Source organism: Lipotes vexillifer, unplaced genomic scaffold (genome assembly GCF_000442215.2).
Source record: "Lipotes vexillifer unplaced genomic scaffold, Lipotes_vexillifer_v1.1 scaffold47, whole genome shotgun sequence".
In the NCBI taxonomy this organism is placed as follows: Eukaryota; Metazoa; Chordata; class Mammalia; order Artiodactyla; family Lipotidae; genus Lipotes; species Lipotes vexillifer.
The window spans coordinates 1,697,733-1,716,003 of record NW_006791298.1 but is presented as its reverse complement, the minus strand read 5'-3'; the positions used below and the strand labels follow the sequence as shown (position 1 = coordinate 1,716,003).

General features: G+C 40.9%; 1 protein-coding gene across 1 annotated transcript in view; it reads right to left on the bottom strand.

Moving 5' to 3' along the window:
* Positions 1-18,271, bottom strand: part of PATJ (PATJ crumbs cell polarity complex component) — a 357,124-nt gene that overhangs the window by 37,447 nt on the left and 301,406 nt on the right. The window contains exons 34-35 of the mRNA XM_007464279.1: positions 7,245-7,328; positions 2,207-2,400 (exon numbers count right to left, since the gene is read on the bottom strand). Of these exons, the coding sequence (XP_007464341.1) occupies positions 2,207-2,400; positions 7,245-7,328 (278 nt within the window). The remainder of the gene's footprint in view (positions 1-2,206; positions 2,401-7,244; positions 7,329-18,271) is intronic.

Below are 18,271 nucleotides of genomic sequence, written 5' to 3'. Positions count from 1 at the left end.
CTTTCCCTGCCTTCATTACTTTAAGGTTTTAATTATGTTTATTTATTTGATGAATAAATAAATGTCTCAAAATTCAAGAGGTTAAAAAGGGGTGGGGGGGGAAGTTCACCTCTCATCTCTGTTCACCTGTCCACAAGTTTCCCTCTCAGAGGTAACCAATGTTACTCATTTCTTGGGTATCTCCAAGAGATATTCTGTGTATACGTAAGCAAACGCATGTGGGTATAGTACACATGCTTGTAAATGGATATACATGCACATACACTCCTTTTTTCTCTCCAGTTTTGTTTTCTTTAACTTTGCTTTTTTCACTTAATACCTTAGCAACTGGTCTTTATTAGCACTTGGAGCTTCTTCAATGTTTTCTTTCTATGGCTACATACTATTCTATGAATGTTCCTTAATTTCATTTATTAGTAAACTATTGGTGGACATGTATCAGTAGGTTATTTCCATTCTTTAGCTACTGCAAACTATGTGCAGTGAATAACATATCTACAAGCATATGGTTAGGATAAATTCCTAGTCGTGGAACTGCTAGGCAAAGAATTGTGAATTTTGAGAGCTTATACATCTTATCTTTTTTTTTTTTTTTTAAAGATGAACTCATTCTAGCTCAGATGGGTTTTTGTTTATTTTATTTATTTATTATTTTTGGCCGCTTTGGGTCTTCCTTGCTGCACGTGGGCTTTCTCTAGTTGCGGTGAGCAGGGGCTACCCTTTGTTGCGGTGCATGGGCTTCTCACTGCAGTGGCTTCTCTTATTGCGGAGCTCAGGTTCTGGGCACACGGGCTTCAGTAGTTGTGGCATGTGGGCTCAGAAGTTGTGGCGCACGGGCCGCAGCATGTGGGATCTTCCCGGACCAGGGCTTGAACCTGTGTTCCCTGCATTAGCAGGCAGATTCTTAACCACTGTACCACCAGGGAAGTCCCTACATCTTATCTTTTATAATGAAACCTTTTGTGCTAAGGAATGTAAATGTTCCTTACAAACTCAATCTAAAATGCTGGTGTTGTATGAGGGTTATTTCATCAATCCACTACAAGACAATAAAGGAAAAACCATTACTCTAAATGGAATCTCTCCAGGCACGTGTGTGCATCACAGCAAGAAAGCAAACTTCAACAAGGGCTCTGTCAGTTGCTCTGTACCCAGATGTCCACTGAGTTTGCTTAGAAATATGAGTCTCAGCTCCTTGGTTTCATAATGCATTTCCAAATTGACGGTTTTATGGTGCTGAAGTAAAAAAGAGATCATGAGAGCACAGTACGTGGCGCAAAAATCAGTGCTCAAAAATGGTAGCTAGTATCTTAGTAACAGCTTGGACTGCTGGAAAAAACCACTAGGCTAGTCATCAGAGATCTGTGAGGGCACATGACACAATATTTGTAAAACCAACTTCAATTCTTCCTAAGAATATGTTTGATGCCATTTAAGGCTATATTGGGGTGTCACATGAAAATCCTGCAGCCCTGCTGGAATAAATACACACTTGATATCTAAAGCCAGTAAACTGTGGAAGCTAGAATTGCAGTTTCAAAATCTTACTTACTTCTCTAACCTGTTAATATTATTCTGGAGTAATTACTGCAATTCCTATCACACGGGTAAGCAGCAAAGATTTCAAAAGAGTAGCCTAGCCATGAGGATCTACCTACATTTTTACTGCAAGCTATTATTTTGGGGACATCCATCTTAATAGAAAACTGTAGTCATGAAGAATCTATGTCTGTCGACTATGTCAACTCAGCTAGTCTCAGGAACTACTCAACTAGTTTAAGAGAGTATGAAATTAACATGGTACTCTATGGCAAAGCAATTTTCCTAACCCAACATTGTATATATAAATCTCTTTCTTGATATCAGCTGTTTCTTGGGTATGGTTGCTTTAATTAACCCCTGCAAGCCTCAGATCTAAGTGACTCCAAGTTGAAAGAACCTTGGAAACTCTGTTCTTACTCTCCATGGGGATAAAAGTCTGAACAGTCTGGGTCAACTGGGCTTAGAGTTCTATCTTTATATAACACACTTTTGGGCTTGCTCAGAAACATGACCTATCTTGTTCAAGTATTCATAAAAATGTTAATTTTAGAAATCATATCATTAGTTTATACTAAGCTTTATCTTTCAGTGTTTATAGGCTTTAGCCCCTAAAACTCTGAAGGAAGGAGGCCAATCAATCCTGACCTTCACAGCATTTCCTTACCGCTTCCCAACGATGCTCAGGCCCAGGCCTCGGCCAGCCTTCTTCTGCAGATCCACGGGGAAAACCTCCAAGTTCTCCTCATCCCTGTAGTACGACTCGTCTCTATACACCACCAATCGCACCTTCTGGGGGGTCTGCCTCAGGGCTGTGATGGCTTCTTCGTGGCTGGCGCTCCGCAGGTCAATCCCATTAACCTGGAATGACGGGCATCCAAGATGCGCTGCTGACAGCAGAGGCCTCTCTGTCTGGGGGAGCTCCTTGACCCAACCAGTGAAAAACCTCCAGAAATGTCCAGCCATTCCCAAAGCACACAGGGAGCGACCAATAGCAGTCAAAGCTGCTTCAGATACAAAGGCCGTAATCCTTACACACCCCCACCCCAAATAAGCATAGAGGGTGGGTTAGTACACATGATAATGCAATTTTAGGTGGCTGTGAACTTTACTGTGAACTCAACATGAGACAGCAGGGACTACTTGGCTCATTTAATTGAGGTCAAAGGGGAAATAAACATTAGTATTTGGTCAGCATTTCTTGGACTCAGTTTGCTGATTGAATTTGACATCCTCACTCTTTTTTTTTTTTTTTTTGCTGTACGCAGGCCTCTCACTGTTGTGGCCTCTCCCGTTGTGGAGCACAGGCTCCGGACGCGCAGGCTCAGCGGCCATGGCTCACGGGCCCAGCCGCTCCGCGGCATGTGGGATCTTCCCGGACCGGGGCACACACCCGTGTCCCCCGCATCGGCAGGCGGACTCTCAACCACTGAGCCACCAGGGAAGCCCTGACATCCTCACTCTTAATTGCTAACATCATCACTACTTCAGAACAGGCCAGAAGGAAATGAGGGACTGGTATTTCTGACAGTGTCAAAGACTCCCTGAAGTCCACTCATTTGAATCTGTATCTGAGTGAGCACAGACAGGACCGTGCATGAGACAGCAGACTATGCTGGAAGCAGCACTGAGTAAAACCATGGTCCCGCTTCTAGAAAATCATGTGAATTTGGGCAAGTCATGTAAACTCATTTCCTTGTCTGTTAAATGGCAAATCATAGCCAACTTATTGATTTACTTAATAAATGCTTGTGTATTAGCCCTTTATGAGAATTTCCTCATTCAATCTTACACTAACTCTCTGATACTATTACCATTTTACAGATGAGGAAACTGAAGCATGGAGAGGTTAAGTGACTTGACCAAGGTTACAAAGCTAGTACATGGAGGAGCCACAGTTTGAACCCAGATTATCTTTCCACCCTTAGTCTCTATACCATGCTGCCTCACCTTATTCTTAGAATGGGTTTTTGGAGCTCCCTGACACAGCAAAAATCAAGTATTGATGTTGGTAACTCAATGAGACAAGGGGGAAATTAAGAGGCAGAGTAGCCTAGGCTCAAATGAAGGGAATCATGGGTCACTTCTTCAAGGTCCCAGCTAGGAAAAGAGCCAAACCAAGGGAAGGATGGGCCCAGGCCATGGCCAGGTGGATGACAGAGTTCTCTCAAGATGTTGGTTTCAGTCTGTGTTTTGGTCCGTCCCTGGGTGTCCTGAGCAGGTCAAGCCTACCTCTGGACCTCCATTCCTTCATCTGTACAATGAGGGGCTGGTCTAAGGCTCTTCCAGTTCTAACATTCCAAAGACTCAGGACTCATGCACAGAGAATGGTTACAGAGAAGGGAGAAGAGAAGAATGAGCCTTTCTTGGAGAAGGTGACCTTTGAGCTATTATTTAAAGCTGATGCTGTGAGTCAAGAAATTGTTTAAAAGCCAAATTTTCAAGCTGCTCTTTCTTTTCTGGTATATCTTGGTGGGTCTGTGAACTCACTTAGATTAACTACACCCAGAATAACAGTGTTGAAGCAGGGGTTTTGGATATAGATGGAATTCGGTTTGAGTGCTGATTTTAACTTACTATGTGAAACCTTATGTAGATTACTCAAGGCCAGCTTCAACTCTGTCTTCCACAAATTGGAGATAACAATAATAACAATAATCATAATATCCATGTAGTGTTGTGAAGATTAAATGAAATAAACCCTGTAGTACATTCGGCACAGGGCTTGGCATACAGTTAAGCTTGACAGAAGTTAGGAATTGATATTTTTAAAAGGAACTGTAGTAACTGCAGTCAGGGCTGTATTTTCTCAGTGCCAGCATTCACTGTTACTTCAGGCGCACGAATGCACTTTCACTGTGTGTGAGGTAAACCCACAGACAAAGGGGAAAACAATGTCTCCAGAAAATGTGGTCTGAGCTGATTATTTTCCTGTATTCCAACAGATGGCACACAAGACCACTTCTGCTACTCAACTGAAAAAAAGTTACCTCCACGATTGAAGGTGAGTTCTCTAAGCCTCTAAAATACCCTTTGAAAGGCCCTAACAATTATGCTTTTAATTAAAAGCATTGTCATTAACTCTAATATTACAAAAGCAATTCACACTAAATGCCAGCTTCAAGATGTCTGGTCAAATCAAAGTGATCTGTTCCAAGTTCACAGTTTTCATTTTCTCCTCTGCTTATCAAGAGATGCCATTAAATGTACCAATAATTGTAAGAGAAATATTGCTGTGTGGCTAGAATATTGTGCAGTGATGTATTACCTTAAGTGCCTTACATAAGCACCAGATGCATTATTTAGAACATTGATTGTAGAGGGGTAGGAGTGGTAATAGCAGGGTTCCCTATTTGAGAAGGGCCATAGGGAGCCCCAGTTGTCAATGGGAGTATATCATGTCCCTTGGGGAGGACAGGAATTCGGGGAAATGGGTGAAGTGCTGCTTTGGAAGGAAAGAATAACCAAACTAGGGCAGCAGTTCTTACTATTTTACCCCACAGGGAAAACCAGGCATTAGCCCTCTACTCTTTCTTCTCCCACTTGCACAAAAATAGAAGGGGATAATGGGAATAGGTGTAGGGTAAGAGGAGGGTCTGAAACTTAAAAAAGAACCAGAAAGAAGACAGTCCATGTTAATCAGAGAATCATAAATCTTACCAGACTAAAAAATTATTTGACTATATCTTTGTAAGCAAAACCTGGCTTGTCCTCATTTAACATGAGGATAGTATAAAACCATGGAAGGCCAGCCTGCACCAGGCAGAGGACTCTCATGAGCAGAAAAGCCATTGTTTGGAAAAAGTACAGTCTCAAAATGTATCACCAAAGCTGGCCTGTCTTCTTCTCGAGGCAACCTGCAGGCCCCAGGCTGACAATGCCTCATTACGTATCTGTACACAGCAGCCACAATTGGAACAAGTTCAAATGTGGAATCTAAAGCTGCTTAGAAGGGAAACATGTTCCTTGACCAACCTGAGAGCTGCATTTCTTAACTAAACACACAGTATGTTTTTGTGGACAAGATCCTGTCTGGGGCAAGAGAAGAGCCTGTCTGGCTATCTTTAATGAGAAGTGTAGTGTAGACCATCCATCCACACTGGGTAATACAATTCGGCCAGATGCCAGGAAATGGTTTAGTTGACCTTTCAAATTCTCCTTGCAGTTAAAACAAATTTGCTTTCTTCATGTTTAACTGTCCTGAGTGTTCACTTATACATGAATATATTTTATGGAAGACAGCAGCTACAGCTGAGGGTCTATTCAATACAGATAGATAAATTAAAATTTTTTCTTTTATTGAGGTATAACTGCTATAAAATAAACACTACATATTTAAAGATTTATACTGTGAACTTATACCTGTGCAAACATCGCCATAAACAAGAAATGCACATATTACATTTAGGCCCACGTGTCCATTACAGAAAAATCTGTGGGCTTACAAATTATGTTAACTATCAAGACATGTACGCATCTGTACTCTTCGGAATATTCAATCTATTCCTCTGTAAAGCCAATTATGATAGCACCAGTTAATTAGAAAATCTAGGGAGGAAAAAAACCCCCTCAAAACTCCTGACCACTAAAATATGGTATTGTATGCTAAAACAGTCAAGTCAATTCCCAAAGAGGATACATTTATTTTTCCAACCTCATACACTTGCACCTTAATGAATGCGCTGGGAATATGTCCTAATCCAATGATGCAGCACAGTAAAGGCCTGCAGAGAAACCCTAGAACTTGCCCTGAATTTAATTTGCACTCAGCCTGGCCTCTCCTTTAACCCCTTCTTGCCTATGTTTTCTACCTTTAATTATAACTCTGGTTTCATCTTGGGAGGCAGACTTGAACCACCAAAGGGAAAAATAAAATTCTATGATGTCATTTATAATGTGCTACATTAAAGCTGCAAAGCAAAAATGCACATGCCCACCATAAAATGTTAACTATTCAATTAAATTCATCCAATGAAAGAAATAAATGTTGCCTAAAGGTTTCACACCATTGAAAAAGCTCTTTAGTTCCACCTACCAGAATGCCTGGCATTGACTTTCCATTCATCCGTTTCCTAGTTCAGACACTGCTTGCCTTGGCTCTTTTTAAAAGGCTTTAACACCTTTGCTTAAATGAGAGCCCTTTTAAAAGAGGCAAGTTAAGCATTTCAATTTTTAATAACTACCACATGCCACCTAAAGGAAGAAGATTCTACATTTTCATCAGCTAGGAAACTAAGGTGCCACGGCGTGGACCTCCAGCTGACATAAATATACTTATTAGGGATAAGAAAATAATACTTAAAGCTGCAGTAAAGTCTTTTAAAATATCAGGTGTGCATGTTTATGTGTGTGTCTATACATATGTGTTTTTAGAAGGGCATTTAGTAAGGTGGAGAGGCAAAAAAATCAAATTGCAATACTATACAGTTTCATTTGATTACAGAACCTTTAGTTGTACTTTCCCCTTTAATTAAAGAAAGTTTTCACAGACAGATTTAGGTTGGTAATCTGTCATGATTCTAATGATAGTTATTTGATGTACATCAAAAAAAGAAAAAAGAATAAAGTACATGTTTTGTTACACTGGGAAAGAAATAATAAGGATATAGCTGAGTAGAAGACAGTGAATAGGTAAACTGACTGTGGATCAAGGTCACTAAAGGAACCATATTTGCTGGTATAAAATAGAATTCATAATCACATACCTCTAATATCTGGTCACCAGCCCAAAGTCTTCCATCTCGGGCTGCTGCCCCTTCTTCATAGACTTCATGTATAACTATAGCATCCTATAAAAAACAAATCCTTATTAATTTTTAACAACCATAAATGCTTCCTTAAGCCAGCAACCAAACCATAGGCAGCAACCCATAGTTTGCTATTTGTTAATAAAGCCATATTTTATTTGACCTAAACAAAATACACAGTTTTGGTATATTCAGAGGTATAATCAATTTTTCCTAAGTTTATTATTTCATTCTTTTAGGACTGGTTTTGCCTAATATTTCAAGTTAAACTTCCCCCATGTTTTTTACTGTTAACTGTGTACACTGCTGCTGTGTATACACTTGAGGTGAACGATGTCTCATTCTTATTTACATTTTATGGTATATTTTGAAACATGGTTTCAGGTATTTATTGGTATTCAAGAATTTGGCATAGAAGTGTGGCCTGATGAAGGGGGTTTGTCAGGCCTCATTACTTGGACAATGAAAGGTAAGAACTTAGGGGAATGAACCGGCCCTGGAGGGCAGTAGGGGAAAGGGCATTCACAGACCTAAGTGTAAGACACTGTGGTTTCAAATCCTGACTCTGGGGCTTCCCTGGTGGCGTAGTGGTTGAGAGTCCGCCTGCCGATGCAGGGGACACGTGTTCATGCCCCGGTCCGGGAAGATCCCACATGCCACGGAGCGGCTGGGCCCATGAGCCGTGGCCGCTGAGCCTGCGCGTCCGGAGCCTGTGCTCCGCAACGGGAGAGGCCACAACAGTGAGAGGCCCGCGTAACGCAAAAAAACCCCAAAAAACAAAAAAACTGAAGGGCACTGAAATGACGGTGGTAACGGAGGTGCTAGGTGTCTTGGCGGGCCACTGGAGAGGAAAAGTGCTTTTGAATGGAGACTAGAAACAGGTCTGTGGGTCCCTGAGAAGTGAGGATTTGAGCCCTGCACTGCCCAGTGCCCTCCCATTCCCTGCCCCTCCAGCCCACACACAGGTTGCAAGACCCTGCAGACAATGGTCAAGGGCTGCGGCCTACAGGCATAATGGATCCCACCTTGAAAGAAGTCCTGAGTCCCAAGCATTGGGGCCTGGAAGCGGCAGGACTTCGGATGTGAAGAGACCATGCAGGCCTGGGTAAGCATGGGCTTGGTGATTACCAGGGTGGACTGATGACAATGACCGCAGGGGCCCCAGTGTTGGGGATCTTTGAGACAGAACCAGAACCCTGAGAGCCAATGGACCTCCAAAATGACTGAGGTTGATTCCACCTCAGTCCAGAAGCATGGAGTCTCAGAATTAGAATTAAATTGACTTGAAGTAAATAAATGAAATATTTCTTGCAAAAATATAAGATAGGTAAAGACCTCCAAACCAAACCTACTTTTCAAAAAAAAGTTTCCTGTACAAATGCTCTAGTAGAGAAACAACCAAAGAAAATCAGAGGTCTTTAACCAGATGACCCATCTGGATTCCAAATATCTTCCCAATAATAAATGCTTTCATTTTATCACCACACAGTTCTGAAAACATTCTTTATTATTATAGCAGTTAGAGAGGCAGCTCCGAAGAGCCGGGAAGGGTTCCTTGATCCAGACAATTTACATTTCAGATTCTGTACCAGCAATAGATTTTAGACCATTCTTTGCTTTAACTCTGACTTATGAAATTTCCAGACCCAGGGAGCATTTATACTGCCAAGAGTTTGTTTCTCTGCACTGTTTCAGGGGAATGATTTCAAGGAAATTTGCTGGGTCAGTGGCTTCAGGCGATCCCAACAACACTGCCAAGATGACACTAAGGGCCATTTTCATGAAGCTAGTTCAGGGAGAAATTAATGCAAGCTCCTGGTTACACCCTCTGTAATGCTGGTTTTCAAAGCTTGGTGGCCAAATGCCCCGTTTTCACTGGCTTTGGGAGAGTCCGACTGAACTTATGCTACACATGGCTTTTACAGAGCTGAATTTTCAGCATAAACTCCTTTGATCTTGGAACATTACAAAAGTCAAATGGGCAATTTCTCTTCGTTCATACTCAAACGGAAGAAAAAGACCCACTGGAGTTTTTAATCAGTAAAAGTAGCCTGAATCCAAATCTCTTAGATACTTTCTGGGTGCTCAATGAACTATCATACATAAAATAAATACTGTTAATAGGCTCAAATAAATGCTGAATTCACTGCCAATGATCTGGTTTAGGTCCATGAGTCTTTCTAGATGGAAAACTCCATTTCTTTCTTTCCTTTTACTTGACTACAGTTGTGGCTTCTCTTAAAGTCATCAGTGAAAATACAAGAAAATGTGAGGCACTCTGACCTGTCAATAGAAGGTCACATTTCTTACCATGTGCCCTCGTGTGCCCAAAGTGCTCTATGAAACTGTGGTTCTGGACAGTTGCATTAACTGGGGGTGACAGAGGTGCGGGGTAGGGACCAAATTAGAAATGTGGGCTAGTGAATTGGGAGAAAAAAAAGATTTATATTTCAAAACTTATATAGTTCATAGCATAGAACAGGATAGTAAAATAGACACTGGTTTGGGATATTTTAGACATCTATTTGACAAAGGTATATTAAAATTTTACTTCTTTCTTGCTTTGAAAAAAATTGCGATTAGATGAAATAGTGGGTCATTGATGAAAGACTGACCTTTATTATTTCAAATAAAAATTTGGAGTTGATTATACACCTGATTCTCATCTGCTCATTGTATCCTCCTAATTTTAATGCTCTTGAGCTATTTATTCAAGCAAAGTTGCTTGTTAGGGACTTCCCTGGTGGTCCAGTGATAAAGAATCTGCCTTACAATGCAGGGGACGCTGGTTCGATCCCTGGTGTGCGATCCCGCACACTGTGATGAAGAGTGGTCCCCACTTGCCGCAACTGGAGAAAGCCCTTGCACAGAAACGAAGACCCAACAAAGGAAGGGAGGAAGGAAGGAAGGGAGGGAGGAAGGGAGGAAGGAAGGAAGGAAGGAAGGAAGGAAGGAAGGAAGGAAGGGAGGGAGGGAGGGAGGAAAGAAAAGAAAGAAAGGAAAGAAAGAAAGAAAAGAAGAAAGGAAAGAAGGAAAGAAAGAAAGAGAGAGAAAGAAAGAAGAAAGAAAGGAAAGAAAGAAAGGAAAGAGAAAGGAAGGAAGAAAGAAAGAAAGAAAGAAAGCTCCACCCTGGATAACTCAGTGACTCTGTCTACCAGTACCAATGACTTCTTTTAAAATGCATCTCTTCTAGAAGCAATCTATTAATCATTTCCCTGTGGGTGGGTTGCTGGCTTATGCTGAACAGGGGCTGTAGAGACAAATGATTATGAGCTAGGCTTCTGGAGTCAGACTTCTCAGTCCAAATCCTGGCCCTGCTACTTCTGGCCATGGGAAGACTGTTAACCTCTCAGCTTCCCCATCTTTATATGGTTCTAACAATATTATCTACACATAAAGCTTCATGTACAATGCCAGCACATAGTAAGGAAGCGGTAACATCTCACTTATTTAACATCTCTGTGACAAAGAGGCCACATACTTCCCATTGGTGCCATTTAGTCCTCATAACAACTAAGCAAGTTCAGTGTTATTAGTCTCATGTACAGTTAGGGAAAAGGAGGGTCAGAAGGGTCAGATTTGACCAGGTCTTTGCAGCTACTAAGTAGAAAAGATGAAATTCCAGCTTGGGGCTGTTTAACACCAAAGCCTGTGTTCCTATCACTATTGCAAGCTTCTCATCTGCTTTAAATATTTTATTTTGCACTTGTATAAAGACAAGTGCAAAATAAAACTTGGGATTTTCCATATGGCATCAATTCTGTTGAAATACTGTCTCCTCAGCTCCACAGCAAAAACCTTGAGGGCATGAGCCGATCATTTTATAGACAGTGAACAGACAAGTGCTGAGGTAAAAATTGAAGCCTTAGGCTTTAGAGGTGGGGTGATGACCTATGGGTCTCAGCTGCTAGTGTTGGTACCTGATTAGGGGTTTGCACGGCACAAAGCATGATGGGAGGCCCTCTCCCCACCAGACATAAAGTCTTCCTTAATTCCACTTGTTATTCTTATCTCCTTCTTTCCTTCCTTTCACCTTTTCAGTCCTCTTTCTGTGTACCCATATGATTCACTGAATGATTTTTTTCTACAGGAGCAGAAATAGAACAACATTATATACAAGTGATAAATTGATGTTTAAAATAAAAAGTGTTCAATCCAAGAAAACTGATGAATTTCTCCTAATGGCAGACCTGAGACTCATTTATAGATGAACAAGACTGACATATAATAAAAAAATAATTTCCTCCTGGTAGTTGTGTGACTTTCACTGGGACAATAGGAATTTGAGTAAGATGGTCTGTTTACTTACTGCCTGAGGTAAGACCAATAGAGTCCCCTAGAAACTCTAAATTACTCATTTGACTTGCCAACTCTAGAGCCAGAGAAGAATTTGATCAGTGAGCTGGAGAGTTTCTCAGACAATGGGTTCTCCCTAAGCAGAGGGGTAAGGCAGGATTTCAGAGATGTAGGAAAATCTTCTGCTTAAAAACTTCTCCCTCACCAGTCTATATCTGAAACATGTTTAACTTGAAAACAATTTCTTTTGTCCACAATTAAGGACAAGTGAAAAAAAATAGAGAGCCAGGAAGAAGTAGCTGGCTAGCCAATTCATCATATTGTTTAAGGAACCACTGTCTTTTTTTTTTTTTTGCGGTACGCGGGCCCCTCACTGTTGTGGCCTCTCCCGTTGTGGAGCACAGGCTCCTGACGCGCAGGCTCAGCGGCCATGGCTCACGGGCCCAGCCACTCCGCTGCATGTGGGATCTTCCCGGACCGGGGCACGAACCCGCGTCCCCTGCATCGGCAGGCGGACTCTCAACCACTGCGCCACCAGGGAAGCCCGGAACCACTGTCTTAATGTCCGCATTCCTAAAAGAATAAGTATTTATTTATTTTAAAATATAGATAAAATATGCACATGGTATTAGACTCAAAACAGTATACACTGAGAAGTTTCTCTCTAGCACCTGTCCTTCACTCAATTTCCCTAATCAGAAACATACAGTATTAAGTTTCTTGTGTATTTTTACAGAGTTAGTCTGTATATCTATATTTGGAAAAGTACTAAGGGCACCAAATACTTGAAGGTCGTGCCTTCTTTTATCTGCTACCTACTTTGTTTCATGAAATTCTACTGGAGCCAGGTAAGCATAACCTCTTCTATGAAACCTTCTTTGACTCTCTTCCCTGGTAGAGTGGGTCAACCTGTCCTGTGGGTCACTACTATATCTTAGCATTATTGAACTCACGGTATCACGATAGCTTGTTCATGGATCTAGCTCCTATACCACCTCCTGCCCTCAGTGGAACCCTTCCAGACAGGAACTGTTCCCAACTCCTCCTTGTACCCTGGTGCTGAGCAGGATACGTGTTTGCTCATGTATCCTGCTCAATAAATGTTTGCTAAATGATCATCAAGAAATTTGCTGGAGATAGAAAAAGGCATCAACATGACCCAGAAAGAGGAAGCTGGCAGGGTTAGTATGTCATAATCTTACCATAATCAAAACAAGTTTCTGATGGTAAAAGTGATATACAACCAAAATACCCATCACACACGGATATTAAATACATCTGAATTTCCAGAGGATTTACTTTAGCTTGGAGAGCAATTTTAAAAGGCCAAGTATGAGGGATTAATTATCATGGAGCCCCACAAAAATCACAAACACCTCCAGGGGGATTTAAACTCTGAATTGCTGGGAAAGAATTTCACAACACGTGGTAATGTATCCTTAGACAGTGTCAGAGTCATCAGACACTTTAGCCCATCAATCACCATTTTCTTTACTGTTCAAGCTGCCAACAAGTAGATAAAGTAACTCATAAACACACCAATCATTCAGCAAAAGGAAATTTTATTGCTGTCACAATAGGCCTATAACACTTTAAGAAGCCATGTGTTAGAAAAATTAACTAAGGATTTTCCTGTGGACCGAAGGATACCAATAAGCAGTGTGGGTGAACTATTTCCACAGAAAGAGATTTTATAGTTTTCATTTCTAGATATTCAGTGGATTGTTTTAACAAGCATTTTAGGGCAAAACTTTGATAAGGAATTGTATAATAGACATTATTATAAAGGACTACGTATATATGGCTTAATTTTACTGCTTGAAGGCACATTTTACTTAATTTGGATTGCTCTGGAATTCAGTCCAATTTTTGTCATACTCATAAAAGCCCCCGCACCCACTCCTAAGGGACATTTTAACCACATAAAAGTTTCCCATTAAATTTCACATTTAGGTGGAAAACATATTTACTGATGACCCAAAAAGAGTGTTACATCCTGTTTTCCTGCTTTACAGGAAAAAAAATCCCTCCTAACAAGAAAGACCTATGAGGACTAAAAGAAGAATTTAAAATGTTATACAGAAAATGGGCATTTTTTGTCCCTGGGGAAGAAACTGTGGTTCAGATCTGCAGCCTTACAGGATTAATGCTACTTTTAAACGTCATTTAATAAAGTTCCCCTCTATGGCTGTCACTGCTCAGAAATCATACAGACATGTCTTCTATACAGTAGACCACTTTCTCAGCAGGAAAACCAAACCGGCAAAACTTTGATAAGGAATTGTATAATAGACATTATTATAAAGGACTACGTATATATGGCTTAATTTTACTGCTTGAAGGCACATTTTACTTAATTTGGATTGCTCTGGAATTCAGTCCAATTTTTGTCATACTCATAAAAGCCCCCGCACCCACTCCTAAGGGACATTTTAACCACATAAAAGTTTCCCATTAAATTTCACATTTAGGTGGAAAACATATTTACTGATGACCCAAAAAGAGTGTTACATCCTGTTTTCCTGCTTTACAGGAAAAAAAATCCCTCCTAACAAGAAAGACCTATGAGGACTAAAAGAAGAATTTAAAATGTTATACAGAAAATGGGCATTTTTTGTCCCTGGGGAAGAAACTGTGGTTCAGATCTGCAGCCTTACAGGATTAATGCTACTTTTAAACGTCATTTAATAAAGTTCCCCTCTATGGCTGTCACTGCTCAGAAATCATACAGACATGTCTTCTATACAGTAGACCACTTTCGCAGCAGGAAAGCCAAACCAATGAGAGGTGATAATACAGTGGGGGTAGTAAAATGTGCAAACCAAAACTACATTCAACTCTATGCTGAAAAACACATGTAGATGTATTAAGTTACTGATTTGTGATGCCTACTGCCATTAGACAGCTTAAAAAGAAAGTGTGGGTTACAACTGCTAAAGTATATCTCACTTTTAGCGAAGTTGAAGGGCTCCAAACTGTATTTATATAAATAAATGGAGTGTCTTAGAACATGTTTTTTTTTTCTATCCCAAATCCTTTGTGACCACATCTTTAAAAACCTAGCTTCCCTATTATATTTCAATTAGAATGTGATTTGCACTTTGATGCAAAAAGTGGTTTGAAAAAAAAAAAAGGCAGTAGGGTGTGGAAGAAGGGCCCAGGACTAGGAATGAGAGGGGTTCAATTTTCTGACAGCTCCGCAGTAGCCAATTCTACAAGGGGCTCTGCATGAACCCCTTTGTTCATGATACTTATCATCAGCAGTAAAGCACAGAGCTGAACTATGTGACTTCTAAAGTCATTCTAGCTCCAAAACTTTAGACCTTGATGAACCCATACCGTGTGCAGAGCAAAGCAGAGAAAGCCTCTGTTTTACACAGATGCTTAGGCCCCGCCTAGGAATAAGACCTCCTTCTATTATTATTTTTTTAAATTTATTTTACTTACTTATCTTTGGCTGCGTTAGGTCTTCATTCCTGTGTGGGCTTTCTCTAGTTGTGGTGAGCGGGGGCTACTCTTTGTTGTGGTGTGTGGGGTTCTCATTTCAGTGGCTTCTCTCGTTGTGGAGCATGGGCTCTAGGCGCGTGGGATCAGTAGTTGTGGCACATGGGCTCAGTAGTTGTGGCTCGCAGGCTCTACAGCACAGGCTCAGTAGTTGTGGTGCATGGGCTTAGCTGCTCCGCAGCATGTGGGATCTTCCCAGACCAGGGCTTGAACTCATGTCCCCTGTATTGGCAGGGGGGTTCCTAACCACTGTGCCACCAGGGAAGCCCAAGGCCTTCCAAATGACAGACCAGAAGAATAGCAACTCTCATAGGCTAAGAGAGATCAGAAAGATATGGGGGCTGGGACGGACTGTATTAGTTACCTTTTGCTGCAAAACGTAGTGGCTTAAAACGAAAGCTAACCATTTGTTTGTTCATAATTCTGTAGGGTGGCACTCAGGGCTGGCCTCAGCAGGGCAGTTCTTGCGCTCTACGTTGTGTCAGTTGGGCTCTCCTGTGAGGTTGCAGTTAGGTTGGCGGGGGCCTCAGCTGGGATGGCTGGGTCCCTCTCCCTCCAAGTGCTCTCTCCGTATGGTGTATGTCATCCTCCAGGAGACCACTCCCGGCTTGTTCTCAAGGTGGCAGCATTTCAAGAGGACAAGAGCTAAGCTGTAAGTCCTCTAGAAGCCACACAATGCCACTTTCACTACTATTGGTCAAAGCAAGTCAATGGGTCAGCTCAGATTCGAGGAATCTGAAAGAACTGCACAAAATTTATGGTCAATTTTAATCTACTACAGACCTTATCAAGTCAGCCAGAGGAATCTTCCAGCCTGTCAACAATGGAAGGCAGCAACACATGGTGGGAATGGTACTGGTTACGGCCACATAAACCTGTGTTCAGATTTTAGCTCTGCCACTTATAGGTTTGTGATATTTCTATCACAACTTAATATTTCTATTAAGTTAACACTGTCTGAACCAGTGTTTCTGTCTCTGTAAAACAGAACTCAGAAATCCTACCTGTTAGAGTTTGAGGATGAAATAAGATTATATATGTAATGTCGAACAAAGCGTCAGCCAAAGAGATGTTAAATAACTGCTAATGAGGGCTCCCAATACATATATATCTAAGGTTTAAGAGGCACATAAAGGAGGGTATACATAAATGTCAGAGTGATCAAAATTCACAACTCTAAGGATGAATGACACCAGTCTTGGTCCATTTTTTTAATTTCTAATTTTCCTGTTATAATGCTGATCCTACAATATAACTGATTGCTTCTTTTCAAGAAAGATTATGCAACAAGGACATTTTAGGTTATTTTTTCTCAAGTCATGGACTGTTCAGGGCTAAGTCCAATGGACCACCCAAATGCCAACAAGATGTAAACCAGACTACAAGAGTCCTGTTCCCAAATATTTTGATTTTTCTGTTTCAATCAAGTTGAAACATATTGTTTGTGGATTCTGTATTTGCAAATTCGCTTGCTTCCCCAAATCAATGCTCTTGGTGCATTCATGGTAACTTGCAGACATGAGCAGAGTGGTGAAAATTTTGAGTTGCTTGATTCGCTTGTTCCTAGCTGAGGAAGAACAAGGCAACATTATGCTTTCTTGTTTCAGCTCTCATACTGGAAACAAGCTTCCCTTAAAGGGTCTTCTTAGTGCCACATGTTTCGCATTTTTGTGCTGCTATGTGCCTTACCGGGAAATTACATGTGTTAGACAACCTTCATTCGATTATGAGTTATAGAGCTGTTGGCCACTCAATGTTAATGAATCAACAATATGTACTGACTAAAGTATCTTTAATCAGAAACACACATAAAACAAGGTTATATATTTATCCTCGGTTAAAAATGTTGTGACCAGAGGTTTGGAGGGGGAATCTAACCCTGTCTTTCCTCTAGAAGCAATGGTTTAGTGTTCATTAATTCAGTGTTTGCTGCAACTTTATATAACATAATTACCATGAATAAGAACTGATTGTACTTCCTCCTGTTGCTTTTCCCTGGTGTTACTTCACTACAACAAAACTGGGAAACCTAATGTGAAAGCTGATCAAGGTAGAAATGCAGACATACGCTATCTGTAATAGAGATGGCAGGACTCATGTGGCCAAAGGCAGCTCTTGGCTGTCCTTGATACACTGAGGCAGTGGGTTGATTAACCCAGGGTGAGAAGAATCAACGCATTTTTCTTATGCTGTGGCATGTGTTATTATGCTTATACTCAATGTGTTTTGTGGATCTATATTTTTTGAACCAATTACAAAGGTAAAATGCAAAGGTGATCCAAGACAAGTTGCAAAGTAGCTAATCTTCCCTACTTTCAGACCAAGAAGCTTTTTCCCCTTCTTTGATGCAAAAAGTATCTGGCATATCCTCATCGATTCATAAGGAGCAAAGGGTTAAGAGGTTACTTTCAATATTTCACAAGAACATGCAGGACCCGAGGCAGAATGTAGTCAATAATTATCTTATTTCCTTTGTTCTAAGATGATTTTTTTCTCATTTAACAATTTTATAATTTGGAGTACATTCAATGTACTGCTTTCCCACCATGAATACCATAAGATTATTACTTAAGAAGAAGTGTAGGGGCTTCCCTGGTGGCGCAGTGGTTGAGATTCCGCCTGCCAATGCAGGGGACACGGGTTCGAGCCCTGGTCTGGGAAGATCCCACATGCCACAGAGCAACTAGGCCCGTGAGCCACAACTACTGAGCCTGAGCGTCTGGAGCCTGTGCTCTGCAACAAGAAAGGCCGCGCACCGCGATGAAGAGCGGCCCCTGCTCGCCGCAACTAGAGAAAGCCCTCGCACAGAAACAAAGACCCAATACAGCCATAAATAAATAAATAAATAAATAAATAAATAAATAAAAGAAGTGTAGTATTTATCAAATTGACGTAGTTTTGCTTGCCAACTTCATAGATTGAATATATAATTGTTTCTGCTCAGAAAACGTGAAGGGGCTATAGTTATAGAAGGGAAGTCAGCAAGAGTCAAAAGACCTTATCTACCATACTTGGAATCACAGTTTTTAAAATCTGGATTCTCTATTCTGCTCCCTTTTAAACAGAGTTCACAACACAGATTTTCTAAGAATCTCAGAACACAGTCAAGACTTCAATTAATCTCCATAAAACTCTGCTACAAAAGAAACAGAGTCTATATATATATCCTAATCTCAATTTATTCA